At 38.6% G+C, this 17927-nt stretch overlaps 1 protein-coding gene across 4 annotated transcripts in view; it reads left to right on the forward strand.

The window, feature by feature from the left end:
• LOC136866390 (sodium channel and clathrin linker 1) overlaps positions 1 to 17927 on the forward strand; it is a 180547-nt gene that overhangs the window by 126291 nt on the left and 36329 nt on the right. For all 4 annotated transcript variants that reach the window (XM_067143305.2, XM_067143307.2, XM_067143302.2 and 1 more), the window contains exons 8-9: positions 235 to 377; positions 12805 to 13040. In XM_067143305.2, coding sequence (XP_066999406.2) covers positions 235 to 377; positions 12805 to 13040 — 379 coding nt within the window. The remainder of the gene's footprint in view (positions 1 to 234; positions 378 to 12804; positions 13041 to 17927) is intronic.

Here is a 17927-nt window from a genome sequence, read left to right on the forward strand (position 1 = left end):
AATTCATAGTCAGGTTGGGCAACCCCCCTCCCAATAAAGGACATCTCCCAGATACAGATAAATTGTTGCATCTTTTTGAATCCATAAATGAGGAGTTTCATTGTTTCTTCTTGTACATAGAATACCTCCTATTGTTTTTTGTATGTGTGTGTTTGTTTAATCTTTTCTTTTTCTTCTTAAAAATGCTTATAAATTGTGCTTGCAACTTACTTTACCTTCTGTTTAATTTGTTAGAGGAGAATAAACGCTTGAATAAAGTAATTGCTGATTTGATTGAGGATGCTGGCTTGAAAGTGAAAGAAGAAGTTGATGTAGTCAAGAAACAGTTCAACGGCCAAATCCAGCTACTGCTTAATGATATGAAAAATTTACAAGTGGTGAGTAGATAGTTTTTATATGTGATAATGCGTATTCACAACATAATTTATAACCTTGACGCTTTTGATATACTGTATTTATTCATGTATACCTCATACTTTTTTTTTTTTTTCTTCAGAAAATTCATGTTTATAAACCAAGGTGTGAGACATGTAGGGAATTAGGAAATCAAACTGGATTTAAACGAACTTACTTTTTGAAAGTAATAAAATGAAAACATTGTTGACCTCTGAGAACTGTTGCACTTTTTTGCCTCCAGAACACTTTATTCATTTGTGGATGTTATCAAGAGCAACTTTCTGTTTTTGCCAGAAGTATTTGTTAAACTCCATCATGTTAAATTTTCGGCACTCGGCGCAATTACCGTGTTTCTCCACAAATTCCATCAATTGAAGTTCAAAACGTGCCGTAAAACTTTGAATGCTTCTCTATAACGCACCATCAAGCCAAGTAATGCTGAAAAGAAAATTATGAGGAAGCAAATACTGTGCACTCAGTCTTACACCTTACACACACCATCTTATACCAATATTGCAGACAGTTCAACAGTGCAACATTCCATGTAGTTCATTACACCAGGAAATACACAGGGACTGTGCAGTACTGCAAATGCCTATCTTCTTCACCTCCAAACAAAGGGAGACTGCTAGACATTTAATTGTATGCAAGGATGCATGCTACAAGATGTATTCTTGTCATATTTATATTGACACTTGCAGACCAGCTTATGCAAGCTATATGCAAGGATTATTTTTCTTCCTTCATTCCATTACAAAAATTGGGTGCGTAATATATGTGACGACAAGAAATGTGGGATAAAATATGTCATTTGAAGGTTGTTAAATTTAATGTTTCGATACAAGGCGATACCGCGGTTGTTGTAACGTATATGTATGTGTTTATGTAGAGTCCGGGGATTGTTAATAAAAGGACTAGTTTGTAATAAACACGGTGTTGTTACTCGACAATTTTGGTGCCGAAACCCGGGAGAATTTTGAGAGTTTACACGAACCACGAACACTATTGGCTTCCAAAACATAATTGGTCGTTTCTGTGAGGAGAAAACAGGGGTGTGATCTTGACGGATTATTGAAAAGGTAAATTACTAGCCTCACATCATCACGTTTAGCCTCAACACGACGGATAAGTACAAGCTTCACCCTCTTTCGTAGTGAAATATAATCCGTACTGGCATTCAAGTAGGGCTTGGCTCCATAGTTTTTTTTCTTCAGTACTGTAATGATTGGTAACGGTATGTATTTAGTTGTATGAATGCTTGAACCCATCATTTAATTCCGAAGGCACCATTTTGTGACAGAGAATACTTGATACCACAAATCCACGCTGGTTATCTTGACTAATGCTGTCATCTGTCACTTCTCTAGGAACTAAACGTAATCCGACTAGGTGGAAGACTCCAATGTGCGAAGTTGACCAACGAGCAGGTGCGGAGTTGACCAACGAGCAGAAACACCCAATTATACTGCATGGTGAACACCACTTCACAAAACTGCTAATTAGACACACCCATATACGACTGCACCACTTAGGAGTTTGCATCGTATTAGGAGATCTACGACAAGAATACTGGATTCTCCAAGCTAGGCGAACAATTAAGAAAGTACTCCACTCATGCCTACCATGCAAGATAGCTCAAAACACTCGCTTTAGCGAGATAGAGGCTCCCCTACCACGTGATCGTGTACAACCTACACAACCATTTTCTGTAACAGGCTTGGACTTCACTGGCCCTCTTTATGTTAAATGGGGCAGAGAAGTTAAGAAATCGTACATAGTTCTGTTCACTTGTGCCTCCACTCGCGCATTCCACCTAGAACTATCCACCGATATGTCAACAGAAAAATTTTTGCTGGCTTTGCAGAGATTCATCAGCCGACGGGGTATACCGCACAACATATACTCAGACAACGCACGCACTTTCTCTGCAGGAAATAAGGAACTCATGGCCCTCGAAGACACCTTGGTAGACCCCAGCATGCATCAGTACTGTGCTCACCATGGAGTCCAATGGAAATTCATCGCGCCACAGGCAGCTTGGTGGGGAGGATTCTGGGAGAGGATGGTCGGTTCTACTAAACGATGCCTGCAGAATGTTCTAGGACGCTTGCAGCAGGACGAGGAAGGCTTGTACTTAACACTTGTCAGCATAGAAGCTGCCCTTAACAGCAGACCGATCACCGAGGACACAAATACTGGCGATGTTCTAACCCCATCTCACTTTCTAGTCGGAAAAAGGTTAACAGCCATCCCGTTTGGAGTAGAACCCACCGTAGGGAAAAATTTGACATCAGAATTTAAAATGAGGCAGCAAGTTCTTAAAGATTTCCCGGAAACGTTGGAAAGCAGAGGATCTTCTCCAGCTGCGAAGCTACCATGAGGTGAAAAGACCACACAATCAACAGGGTTCACCAAGGATCGGAGACACTGCCCTCATCCAGGAGGACTCTAGGCCACGACACGTATGGGAACGAGCAAGAATAGAGGAGCTTCTCCCAGGTAGAGATGGAAAGATCCGAACAATCATCCTACGCCAGCCAGATGGCTCCAGAATCAATTGACTGGTGCATCTGGTCGTTTCTCTGGAAATCAACCAGGGTGGGGAGGAGATATGACGGACACAAGGCGATACCGCACGCTATCTAGCAGTTGTTGTAATGTATATGTATGTGTTTATGTAGAGTCCAGGGATTGTTAATAAAAGGACTAGCTTGTAATAAACATGGTGTTGTTACTGTACAAGAAGTTTATAAACCTTCCCCTCTTTTTCTTTTGAAGATATACTACTAACTTAATTTAACAAAATGTAAAGTGATATTCAATATCTACACACACACACACACACACACACACACACACACACACACACACACACACACACACACACACACACACACACACACACACACACACACACACACACACACACACACACACACACACACACACACACACACACACACACACACACACACACACACACACACACACACACACACACACACACACACACACACACACACACACACACACACACACACACACACACACACACACACACACACACACACACACACACACACACACACACACACACACACACACACACACACACACACACACACACACACACACACACACACACACACACACACACACACACACACACACACACACACACACACACACACACACACACACACACACACACACACACACACACACACACACACACACACACACACACACACACACACACACACACACACACACACACACACACACACACACACACACACACACACACACACACACACACACAATAAAAACACCTTCAGAGTATGTATTACACCATTGTTTTCCTTCACTGAGCTTCCTTTCTGGGGTATGTTATTGAAGACTGTATTTAGATTAATATTGTATATGTATCTAATTCCATTGCTTACAAAAAATTATGTACAAAATACAGGACCTGTGATGAAGCAATATGTTTTATTTCATTTTTATTAACCCAAGAAACATGTTACAATGTTAAAAATTCAAAATGTTTATTTACAGATTTAAAAAATTAAAAATTAAAGTAAATGTTGAGCCAAATACCACAGAATGATTCACTCACTGGCTAATCACATTATCTTTGGCAGCCCATATTGTAGGAAGTTCAAATGTCACACGGTGGTTACCCTTATATATTAGGTGCTTACATAAAAAGGGTTTGAAAATATTCTGCCTGAAAGGGGTTAAAGTAGGGGGTTAACCACACCCCCCCTCCGAAATAAAATATATATTCCTCTGTAAATATCGGCTGTACAAAGTTGAAATCTCACACAATGGTTGCTCTTTTATGTTTTAGATGGTAAATATGACAGGGTTTTAAAACATTCCACCCCTAAGGGGTTTAAATGGGGGTTGGCTCCAAAATAAAATAAATATTCATTCCTCTGAAATCATTTGACATTCTGAGTTAAAATTTCAAATAATGGTCGCCTTTTTTATCCTAGACGTTAAATAAAAAATTGTTTTAAAACATGCCACCCCTAAGGGAGTTGGATAAGGTTTAGTTCCAAAAAAAAAAATCATTCCTCCAAAATCATTTGATATATCAAACTGAAATTTCACATGATGGTTGGTCTTTCTGAAATGTTCTTTCACTGTGGAACCGCTTTTAGTTTATAATGCAACCACGAACCCTATAACAATCAATATGTATTCTGCTAGACTAGGGAAATAAATTACCGAGCTCGATAGCTGCAGTCGCTTAAGTGTGGCCAGTATCCAGAATTCGGGAGATAGTGGGTTCGAGCCCCAATGTCAGCAGCCCTGAAGATGGTTTTCTGTGGTTTCCCATTTTCACACTAGGCAAATGCTGGGGCTGTGCCTTTAATAAGGCCACGGCCGCTTTCTTCCCATTTCTAGCCATTTTCTGTCCTTTTGTCACCGTAAGACCTATCTGTTTTGGTGTGATGTAAAGCAACTTGGGAAAAAAAAGAAGAAATAGATTAATAATAGTAATAATAATAATCATCATAGGCTAAGCATAATAATTATTACTGGTGTTTTTTTCATGTTGTTATTGATTGATTTTTGTGTGTGTTTTGTTGTATTCCCTGAATATAAAATAACATTTTAAAACCAGTTAGGAACTCACAGAATCACTGGAAAACACTTTGACAAACACTATCCTAGATGTAAATGTTAAGAGCTGAAGATAAATACCATATATTTATTTCTCTGAAATTATGTGATGTACAGAATTGAAAATTCTTACAGTTGTTGCTCATCTTTTTTGTGGGACTCAGAAAGAAATAGACCGGGCGAGTTGCCCATGTGGTTAGGAGCGCGCAGTTGTGAACTTGCGTCCGGGAGACAGTGGGTTCGAATCCTACTGTCGACAGCCCTGAAGATGGTTTTCTATGGTTTCTCATTTTCACACCAGGCAAATGCTGGGGCTGTACCTTAATTAAGGCCACGGCCACTTCCTTCCTATTCCTAGGCCATAAGACCTATCTGTGTCGGTGAAACATAAACCAAAAAATGAAATAGATTTAGATATTCAATCTCTAAGGCATGGATGTCAAACCTTGCCTACCATAGGCACAGTGCCATTACTAGAAATACCTGTGCATGCAAGCTCCATCCTCTTCCCCTCAATTGCCTTGTACTTGCCCACGTTGCTAACTCAGGGCTGTGCAATGTGCACGACTACCAATAACAGGCTCCAATTACCTGTTTTGGTATATATGTAAGGTTAACCACTCAACGTGGAGTGCCGTACACTGCACGCAGATTCCCCAACGCTCTCTGTCGCAGAATGACGTGCATTGCACACGCATAGCAGCTTCTGATTTGTGCTTCTATCTAGCGAACATTTCTTGAACTATTACAGATGTAGTAAGATATATCTGCAGACGAAGCATCAATCTTTCATTTGATACATACATCTATCATGTTTTTATTGATTACATATGATATATCACATCTGAAAAACCAACAAGTTCTGTTGTTGACATCATGGCAGCTAAACTTTTTCTTGTGATCGCGAATTTGAAAATTAACGATGTTTTACCGAATGATGATACGGAAAGTTTAGTTTCATTAACCAAAGACTAGGATATAGAATTAGAGAGTGAAAGTAGTGATCGTGACATTGATGTTGCTTTTGATACACGGGAAAATATTGGCTGTAACGTTATTGATGGTGGGTTTGTGTGAGAAGACATGGGTAATTATAGAGGGCAAGCGGAAATATTTACCGCAAATTATGGGTCTCAGAATGCTGCAAAGAACTGCTTCTATCCTCTGTGAAAATTTTCAGTCATTTTCTACTGTCGAGTTCGTAAAGATGATAGTAGAATAGGCAGATATTTATGCTCAACGTCGCATGCGATCACACGGTATGTTATTTCTGTTCCGATCAAGGGTAAATGAATGTGTACCGGTTACTGTGGAGGAAATGTATGTAGTTTTTGCATTGTGTATGTTAATGAGCATAATAGAGGAACCAGTATTGAGATCTTATTTCTCAAAAAGTCCGGATACTAGCTACTCCTATATTTGGTTCAGTCATATCTCGTGTTCGATTTGAAAGCTCAGAAGATTCTTCCACTTCATTGACCTTGGATAATTCCAGTTTGTGTGTTTATGCACTAATAACACACTGAACATTTTGGTAAAATCCATTGAACCGCTTGTCATTTATGCCCGATTAACTAAAAGCCTGCACTCATAGCATGCTTGGTGCTATACTCCTCCCACAGCACAGGGTAGCCAGGTAGTGAAAGTCGTCCCACGCTGAGAGGTTAAAACATGTTGAGTGGAAACATAGGTGATAAACGGAAGGCATCTTCCAAATACAACAAGGAATAGTTATTCCTTTTCTTAAGCCGTGATTGTGACTAAGCACAGGGCCCTGTATGTAAAAAAAAAACCATATCATATGTAAGAAAATGTCCAGAGGGACTATAAAGTGAACCATTCTCATGACTACAAAGGCATCACAGAAGAGAACAGGAAAGCCTTAATAGCTAAAGAATGATCAAATGGTGTTCTGTTACTGAGTATATTCATGGAAATGGTTTTCTTTTTCTTTTTGATGGAAAATTCAGTATTTGGAGTTACTGAAAGTTTAAATATGTGCTATACTGCAAATAGGTTGCATATAGCTGATAGTTGAATTCATTATTTCATTGGGCAAGAATTCCAAGAATGCTAGGGATGACAACATCTTGAGGGTTGGCTATGAACTTACCCATAGAATTGCACTGGGAAATCACACATTCACTGATAGTGAGTTCATTTAAGAATATATAGTGACCGCAGTGCAGATTTTGTCTCCTACTGAAAGTAATAAATACGAATCATCCAGTCCATGGAGAAACACAGTAGTTGCAAGAATCGATGAGCTTTCAGAAGACACCAGCGTGCGACTTGAGAATATCTGTACGAATTTTACAGATTTTTCTATTGCAACCGATGAAATTATAGGTATTGTAGTTGTTACGCAGCTGTTTTTTTGTTTTGTTTGTGGAGTAGACAGTTCACTACAAGTAACCGATGAGTTCTTAGATTTAATTTTTCTGAAGACCACTACACCCAGACTAGACATATTTAGTGCTGTTTTTCAGTCTGCCAAAATAATGAGTCTTTGTTGGAATAAACTCTTATCTGTGGTGACAAACGGTGCTCCTGCTATGACAGGTGTAAAATCAGGATTCATTGGTCAACTAAAGCCAAAATTATTGGCTTACTATACTCGTTCCTTTATGGCCATTCACTGTTAGATTTATCCGGAGGCCCTTTGAACAAAATCGTTTAAAATGAGCTATGTAATGAACACTGTTATAAGTGAGTTATATTACAGAATTGCCAGTTTAAAGATTATATGGACTTGATCGACAGCAAGCATAGGAATGTACCATATTATTATGAAGTACGGTGGTTAAGCAGGGGGGGTGGGGTGAATTCAAAGATTGATTTTTTCAGCTGAAAAGGGGAGGGACATTTTTCGGATATATATCGAAAGTGGATTTCAGACTTAGCGTTTTTGGTAGATATTTTAACACACTTAAATAAATTAAATCTAGAGAAATTTAAATTGAAGCTAACCTTATGCAATAACCAAATTAGAAAGGTAGATTTCTATAATTTGGAGTGTTTAGCATCTCTTGAACTTCAATATTGAGCCAAAGAAATATGTTTGGCTTCTAGATGAGCTCCAAGATGAGTTTCATAACAGATTGAAAGACCTTGATGGTATTTAAGGGAAGTTGAACTGTTCAGTGTACCATTTCAGGTACAGTCAGAAAATGCACCACACAACTTACAGATGGAAATCTTAAATCTTCAGTGCAATGTAAGGTTCAAAGAGCAATACAAGAAACAGGTGCTTCTTGAGTTTTATCAACGATTAAACCCATCTCATTTCCCAAAAGTCCAATTTTCACAGGAGAAATTATAGCAATGTTTGGAAGTACTTATACATGTGAGCAGTTTTCTTTTCACAAATGAACTTGAACAAGACTAGGTTCAGGTCCTGATTATGAGACTCTCACATTCAGTTAGGTATGAGACTTGCCTGCACTAAGGGTGTCCAACTGAACAGTGGGTGAGTGATTACTAAGAGGAAGTTGTACGTTGTTTCAGATCATGTGGCATGTCAAATCATACAGTTACATATGGTGCGATGTAAGGTTTGACACAGTAATTTGTTAGTGTGTTTTTGTATTTGTGTACTTTTATTCATAGGAGAGTTGAGCATGTTAAGCCCCTTTTGTTTTGTTCTTCATTTCTTCTTTATTTTTCTGCTACACAGCGATTACAAAGCATATTATTTTGCACTTTAAAAAAAATGCTGTGTTGAACAAACTGAACTGTGTCCTTATATGAAGGAATATACGTATACATGTTTTGTACAGAGTAGTATACAATAGTTGTGAACATGTGACGTACACCCTTCCAGGCTTGCGCTATCTGATAACGTCCAGGTCTAGTGCTTGTAACAGCTGTTTGTCATGAACGCAAACCTGTCTGTCAGCTTGTGCCCTTGACATGCCTGCTCTAAGGGGATTAAAAAAGGTTACAGCCTGAAAATCAAAACTACTATCTCCTCTTCACATATGGAGTGGACATTTCACATCATAGTTCCCTTTATTCTCCAAGAATTTAATAAGAAATTATTATTATTATTTAAACATAAAGGGGTTAGAAAGGGGTTACGCACTGAAAATCTTGCTACATGCATACATAACTTGGGAGAAAGGGGTATCTTTACAAGCACAATTGCCCCTTAATACATGTTAAAGGATTAGGGCACATAAGTTCACGTGATTGCGTGAATGCATGGACATCTGTGTTTGGTTCATGATACAATCCTGGCACTAGATCTTTGTGTCTGTTACAGGTCTCAATTAATGGTCTTCCAGAGTTCAGTATATTTTCCATTAATTTTCTCACACTTCCTGTATCATAAATTTCATTTTTAGTGTTTGTTCACAGGTATTGCTGTGACAGGCGACTAGTATAGATATACTCTCAAAATAAACCACATATTCTGTATACGCATGGAACATGCCAGCATCGTGATCTACGTCATGTTGGACAAACCAACCTCTTACCCAATTTTCTTCATATTTAGCTCTATTGCCTAATAAAGATTCCTAACTTTTGGTGCCACAGAATGTCACCAATTTGACATGGTGTTCTTACTATGAAATAAATTTTTTATAATGTTGGCAAAAATAATGCCTTAATTACAAAATTGACTCCTTCACCACAGGGTTAAGATTCTGTATAGTTACATGCTTCAATATAAAGAGAACAATGTTGTGTGGCTAGTTGTGTTAAGTCTGATTCTAATTATGATATTGTTTGAATAAACAATTGCTTGCATATGAAGTATGCAAAGGGTGTTTCAATACAAAGACAACATATTGTGTTTCGATCTAATTGCTGTTGTCAGTGACATAGCGAAAAGATATTCTGCTCCTTACTAGTGATGGGATAATTGAATAACTTCCATCTGATTATTTAAATAATCAAATAAATAATCAATTGATTTTTAAATATCATTCATTTGTATCATATAGAATATTCGGATGCACCACGAATCAATTTTTCAGTTTAAGTATGTGTCGGATGGATAATCGATTGGAATAAGTAAATAGATGAACTCTTATGAAAAATAGAAATGCACCTTTTTTTCAAATGTATCTCCAAATGTTGAAACTAAATGAGTGAATTAACTGTCTTAATATCACTTTTCATCCAATTATTTCAAAAGCATTCACTATTCAATTGCCTCATGCAGTTCCAATGAATAATCAAAAAAATAATCAAATGGAAAAATTCACTATTCGATTGCCTCCTTGATTCAAATGGAATTTCAAATGAATAATCAGAAACATAATCGGATGGGAAAAGATGGAAAAAATATTCTCTATTCAATTGCCCCATTCATTGGAATGGAGTTTCGAATTAATAATTGAAAATAAACGGATGGAAAAACTATTCGCTATTTGATTGCTTCATTCATTCAAATGAATAATCGAAATATAAACGATTAAAATTAAATATTACATGTTACAAATCTCATGTTATGGTCCGTATTGAAATGTACCTAAAGTCAAAGAATAATACCAATAATACTAATAATATAATCTAGTATTATTCTTACTAATAATACTAATAATATGTCTGTTAGGTCATCAGCCCAGAGGCTGGTTGGATCCTCAAATAGCACCACCAAAGGTTATGCGGTTATAAGGAAACCCCAAAAACCAATGGCAGCACCAAAATGAGGCGTACTAGGCAAGATGAGGAGTGAGGTAGTTTGCCATTGCTTTCTTCACTGGGTCAGAAAGTACTATTGCAGCACGACTAACCCCATGAGCAGCACCTTTCATAACACTCAGATGCACTAGTCATGCTCTGAACGTCATTACTCAGCACTACCCATACCCCAGCAACTCCCATATTGTCACAGCCATGGATGTTGACTGGCACTTCGGTGGAAGCTATACTTTACTCTGGCCTGTGCCAAGAGATGAATGCAGAAGTACTGTATCCATCAAGAAATGACAGCAGGCAGCACTAAGAATATAATCTAGTATTATTCTTTGACTTTAAAATTGAATAATCAAATAAGCAGTTATTTTGTATTCAATTGTCCCACCACTACTCCATACTGTTTGATCATTTATCTTTGATCTAATTAACTGATTAAAATTCTTAAACAGCCATCCAGTAGGCAAACATCTATTGCTGTTTCAGACTGCACTGGTTTATTCATCTATTTTTAGACTTACTGTGTATGTTTATCGCGCATTCTTGCTTAAATGAGTACTACTTCCTTCCCTTCCTTTCCCAGTGTGACGAGGTTTATTCTACTTTTCTTTGAATAATTATAATGAATATAGTGCAGATATAAGTTTCATGAATCTTGCAACATGCCCAGTCGCTTCTTTGCTGCAGGAGGAGTTCTCGGCAAGTTTACACTAAATTTCCTAATCAATACTATTCTTATCATCATCATTACCAGCTACTTATCCCCAGATATGTCTGTCGCTGCTGAAGTCTTCTAAGATGATGTGGGTATTCTGATGTTGAATATTGCTATGATCACTGAAGATGAAATGTGTACCCTCTGGTTTATAAACTGAGGTGACTGCGCACCTGTTGAAATCAACAGAGAGGACTTCTGTATCATTTTCTTCCGTGTATGCTGTAGAAAGCACCGACAAGCTAGGTTTTACAAACATTGCACTCCCATCAAAATTGACTTTCAACCTATTAGGTCATGTTATGTACATGTAGTATGTCTTGAAGAGATGTTAAGTACAGAACAAAAATGGCCAACCGGACACCAGTGGGTTGCAACTGATGCAAAATCAGGAGGTTGTGGGTTCAGATCCCATCAAAACTGGAAAGAAAAAAAAAAGAAAAGAAAAAAAGCACTACAAAATGGTAAGTTTTTGATGCTCTCTGAGCAAATTTCCACAGAGAGGTAAAGGCTGATAGTTTACCAACTTAAGTGCAGTAATAATAGTTTTTTTAAAAATTTTGATTCAGTACTATCCAATAAAACGTTCACCAAAGGAACTATATTACACAACATGTATTACAATTAAATAGAAGTACGGCTTGATTATACAGTTAAAAATCATTTAGTATTTGACTACACACTAAGACACTAAAGAGACTGTCAGACTGATGAATGTGCGCGTTAAGCAGGTGAAACATACCTCAGTGACCATGACCTTGGCAAAAAAATATACCCGTGCTACCCTTCCTCATAGTACATGCAAAGTCTCCACTACTTGCTGTGGCACTATACAAATTGGTTAGCTGCGACGAACGACATTTTTTGTGTATTTCCGCTAACAATTTTGTTAATAATTAAAGAAAATAAATGAAAGAATTAGCTGATAAGACAACAGGGCTTGTACAAATTGCTTTTTTAAAATAATTCATTTAATTCCTAGTTTCAGCTGACTGAAATGGGATAAAAATGTAATATTTTCTCTACAATGTGGGGGAGGGGGTACCCTCTTTACCACCTCTAATCGCCGGTACTGAGTTTTCTATCTAAAGAATATTGTCCATTGCCATTGTTGTTACTGGAAGAGATCTCTCCTTTGTGTGAATTCTCTTATCATTGTGATGATGTGAAGTGTACTTTTCATTGCCATTTAAAGATTTTAAAAATTGAGATTGGGTTAATTTTGTCATTCATCTTCACTTCTGCTTATATTTTGATGTATATTTCTGGGGCTTTTTTCCACTTACATTGACACTCTACCATTTCTAAAAGTTGTTAACAGAACAGTCTGAATTGAAATAAAATTATTCAGGAAAATTTGCTTTGCAAATCACGTATTTATTTGTAAATATAGCATTGTTATTCATCTCCAGGAATTGGCTACCAAAACTACTCAGTTCGAGAAGATAAAGAAGGACTTTAAAGTGATGGAGGCAGAATTGGAGAGAGTGAACAGAGAAAACAGAAGCAAAAATGTCCCCAATACAACACTGCTGGAGAAGAATTTGGAAAATGTTTATAATGAGCTGTCTAAGGTAGAAAAAAATAACTTTGAGCTGTCCAATGAAAGCGAGAGACTCCTGATTAAGATACAACAGTTGGAAGAGAGGTACTTAAAAATTTAAATGTAAAAGAAAGAAGTGTCTAGAATCAGAAGCAAGGCTTTTACTCCTCATTATTTCTATATATTGTTAAGATCTCTAATCATTCTCCCAGGAACATGGTGAGGACAAATATATTTTAGCATCACCACGTTCTTAACCAGGTGCATTCCTCATTATCTGAGTCTTCCTTGGCCTAGCCTTTTGTTTGTAGTTCTGTAGTTGTTTTTGGTATTATTTCTTTATTCAACTCTTTTAATGCTCTGGTTGTTTCTGTGTTCATTCTTTTCATGGTCTTAATTTCTCATTCAGTCTCCCCATGTACCTATAACATTATTTGGATAAATTTCAGTTTTGTTATCAGTACTTGATTTTCATCCTTCTTTGTCATAGGCCAGGTTTCAGCTGCATATTCTTAAAAGTTATGTAATATGCCTTGTGCATAGTATTTTAGTTTTCATTAGCTTCCCTGCATTCCATAGCAGATTCCATACTCTCAGGTTGTATACTCTTACGGATTTCCAAATTCAGTTTTGAATTCTCCATTAATTCGTTTCATAAGTATTACTCTACAGCATCTACATCTTTCTCCTATTTTTATTGCTTATTTTCCTTCTCTCCTTCTTCTTATCATCATCATTATCTTATTTTCTCCACACTGATATTCACTCCTCATTCTTTTATACTGCATAAAACTATTCTTGCATTCCCTCTCATCCTTTCCCTGAATAACAGTATCATAAAAAAATAACATTATGTTAAATCTTGTATCTCCATTTCATGCATCACACTTGTGAGCTTTCTTTCCAAAACTCATTGTGTTCAGAAACATATTTTCAAAATTTTTATGGTTGTACTCGATTATATGTCTTAAATTTTTGGTTTTAACATAAACATATATGGTATCCATAACTTGCTATAAGAAATGTAGAAAAGTAGTGTATGTTTATTATGTATTATTGATTAAAGCCCACTAGGGAGAGCTTATAACTCCTGCTCTTGTTGGAATAATAATAATAATAATAATAATAATAATAATAATAATAATAATAATAATAATAATAATAATAATAATAATTTTTTTTTACGAGGAATTGTGGAAAATCTTCAAAAGACACTTGTGAAGGGTTCTTACCCACTAAAAACCACACACCCTTTTCCCACGATGTGTGTCATCACCCTGGAACCGCTCTCGCATTACTTCAGGGTGATATCGTGCTTTGTCTTTCAGATGTCTTCTTTCTTCATTTCTCATTTATGAATGTTCGTATGCTTCCAAATTCTTCTTCTTCTGACGAAGGATGTCCTCCACATGCACTGCCACGCGATCCCAGGATTCCTGATTTCGCAACATCACCAAAATAATATTATCTGTTGTCAATTCTCCTAGTTCAGTTTCCACACATCTTCTCTGAATCATCCAATGGCCGCATACAAAAAAGGTGTGAAATACATCGTCAATGTCATCACAGTATATGCATGCTGCGTCACTCTCTCTGCCCAATTTATGCAGGAATTTCCGGAAATATCCATGTCCTGTTAGAAGTTGCGTGAGGTAGTAATTTACTTCACCATGGGCCCTTTCAACCCAGATATCCAAGCATGGTATCAGTCGCTTGGTCCATTTGCCTCGAGGGTCACTTTCCCATCTGAGTTGCCATCGCCTCATCAGTTGACTGAAGGCACGCTTCTTTGCACATTTCTTTCCCAGCTCTCCTTTGGTTCGCCAGATTTCATGCTGCTCCAATGCGAGTAGGTCTATTGGGGCTATTGCTGCCACCGTGAGGATTGCAGGTTCGGAAACCGTGCGGTATGCACATTCAGTACGTAAAGCCACTCTCCGTTGTACGGCAGCTATCCTTCTCCGATACCAAGGAAATCTCAAGGATTCAGCCCAGATTTCAGAGCCATATAGGAGCACTGACTGAACCGTTGACATGAGAAGACGTCTTTTACTGCCTTGTCTGTCGCTCTCTGAATATGATTCCAGAATGTGAGCTTGGAGTCAAGTGTCACTCCTAGATATTTTGTGCTCGCAGATGTTTCTATCACTAACTCTCCAACAGTAATTGGTACAAGAGTTTCGATGCTTTTCCTCGTCAGAAGAACTATCTCCGTTTTGTGTTCAGCTAATGTTAGACTGTGGCTCATCATCCATTCTTTTATGCGCCGCATCACCTGGTTCAGTTTAATTTGAGCCATTTCAACATTATGAGCTACTATCAAGGCGGCCACATCATCAGCGTAGCCCACAAGCTTCGTGTCCTCTGGCATCTCCAAATGTAACAAGCCATCATACATTATGTTCCAAAGATCTGGACCAAGGATCGATCCCTGCGCTGCACCAGCCGTCAGACGCTTTGTCTTTTCTCCATCTTCCGTATCATACAACAGAGTGCGATCTTTGAAGTAATCTCTCATTATGCGCATAAGATATTGTGGTAGCTTGAAAGTTTCTTCAAGAGCTACCAACATGTCGCTCCATCTTGCCGAATTGAAGGCATTCTTCACATCCAGGTTAACAATAAGTGTCAATTTACGGGAATGATGATTGCCCATTTGTGCCCTTTCTGCTGTATTCACCACCTCCCACACTGTATCTAGGGTCGAGTGTCCTCTGCGAAATCCATGTTGGCGAACAGATAGATCCCCTGCTAGTTGAACTGCTGAGAGGATTCTGGACTGCAGAAGTTTCTCCAGGCCTTTTCCAGCTGTGTCCAGCATACATAAAGGTTGATAACCACCAAGTTTTCCTTTGCTGATCAGAACCAAACGAGCCATTTTTCATCGGGGACTAAAAACACCCGTTTGCAGGCAATGATTGTACATATTCAGCAACAGTTCTGAACAAAGTTCTGATATTATCTTCAGCACTTCTATAGGTATACCATCTGGTCCTGAAGTTTTCTTGTTTCTAAGAGAGCTAATAACTCTATTCAACTCTTATACAGTGAAGAGGGGTATATCATCCAGTTCCTTTTCATCTTCACAGTCAATCCTCTCCAGATGGTCTGGGAATAGTGTATCCACAATTTGTTTAATTGTTTGCGGATCTGCACTCGGGGTTGAAAATGTCCCGAGTTTCTTCATGACAATCTTATAACCTTGTCCCCATGGATCATCTTCTACTTCTTTAGCCAGTGCCCACCATTTATATGCTTTACTTTTTCCGATTGCATTACGGAGTTCCTTCTTCGCTGACTTGTACTCCGCTGTGACTGAGGTATTCTCTTGACTGCCTCTCATCTTCTGAGCCCTGCGTCGAAGTCGCAGACAATTCTTTCTCAGTTCAGCAATCTCTTTGGTCCATCAGTACGCTAGGCGCTTGCTGTTTCGCGGTCTCCTTCGGGACATTGAGACGTTGCATGCTTGATGGATTAGCTGCATAGTGAGTTCAACACGTACACCAGCTGCTTCTTTCCCTCTACGAGCAAAACATTTTTCAGTTATGTTGTCCATTCCATTCCGAAATACATCAATGAACTTTTCCTTGTCGATACCGGCTACGTTCCACCGTGCTGGCCTCCGCAATATGTTTCTTTCTTGAGGAGATTCTTGGAGCAGTCGAAAGATGATATATTGATGATCGCTCCCCGTGTAGTTCTCGATCACTTGCCATTCAGAAATCTTAGGCGTAATATCCTCTGATGAGAAGGTTACGTCCGGTATTGTTCCCTGACATCCTGGCCGTCGAAATGTTGGCACATTTCCAATGTTGTTGACCACCAAACCTGTTCTGGCTACCATCTCCATTATACGACGTCCTCTGGAGTCTGTTTGTGGCATGCCCCATTCCAACGCTTGAGCATTTACGTCACCAGTGACCACTAGTTTTCTTTTTCCATTCTGCGTATTACGTCCTCAAGACCGTCAAGTTTCATCTGAAGGTTGAAAACAGATTCATTTGGCGTAAAATAACAGCTTACAATAGTGATTCCCCCAGCCTGTACCCAAACAAAACCGTCATCGCATCCATGCTGTGTTACTGGGAGTTTTCCTAGATCTGGTATCCAAATTGCGGCTGTTCCGAGGTTATCCACAAACCACCCTGGATGGTCCCTCTCTTGATATGGTTCACTAATAATAACGATGTCTACTTCCATCTTGTGAATCAGCTGTGTCATAAGATCGTTAGCTGTTTGACTCCTGTGCATATTTGCTTGAAGTATTCGCATCATTTACTATGATTTTTTGCCTTTTCCAAAGCTTCACGAAATATTGCACATGCTCCCGATCCAGGAATATAATTTCGTTCAGCTTCATTGACACCCTTGTCTGTACAAAGCATGCATCGTAGATTGTTCTTTTTACAGTCTACTGCCTTGCGGCCAGATCCTCCACACTTAAAACAGAGCTTGCTTCTGTCAGGGCCTGTGCAGTTCCTTGTCAGGTGTCCATATGATAGGCAACGGAAGCAGCAAGGTAACATGGTTCTAGCTCGTACTCTGCAGTATAGCCATTCTATCTTGATTCTTCCTGCTTCCAGTAGTTTCTGAGCGTCCTCGTCTTTGGTTTCGAAGATGGCAAGTTTCTGTCCCCAGCTGTTTGGTTTCGAGACTGATATTTTCAGTTCTCCATGGGGATTGCCGGAATCTCATCTTACAGCTTCCTCCACGTCTGCGGCGGTAGTGACACCATCCATGTCTCGAATCTCCAGTGTAGTTCGGGGGATTAAAGCCTTTACCCCACCATCTCGTCCGAGGGCATCTCTCAGAGAATTACTGAACACCTCCCTATTTTCAATCTTAGTTGTTTTGTTAAATTCAAGAAGAACAGCTCCCGCTCTTGTTTTACGGATAGATCGAATGCCTGCTCCACTGTCTTCCGGCTTCATCCTGTCCCTGATATCCTTCAAAACATCAGCGAAAGTCTTACCGTTCATTGGTTTGATGATT

The sequence above is a fragment of the Anabrus simplex genome, chromosome 3, assembly GCF_040414725.1.
Source record: "Anabrus simplex isolate iqAnaSimp1 chromosome 3, ASM4041472v1, whole genome shotgun sequence".
NCBI lineage: Eukaryota > Metazoa > Arthropoda > Insecta > Orthoptera > Tettigoniidae > Anabrus > Anabrus simplex.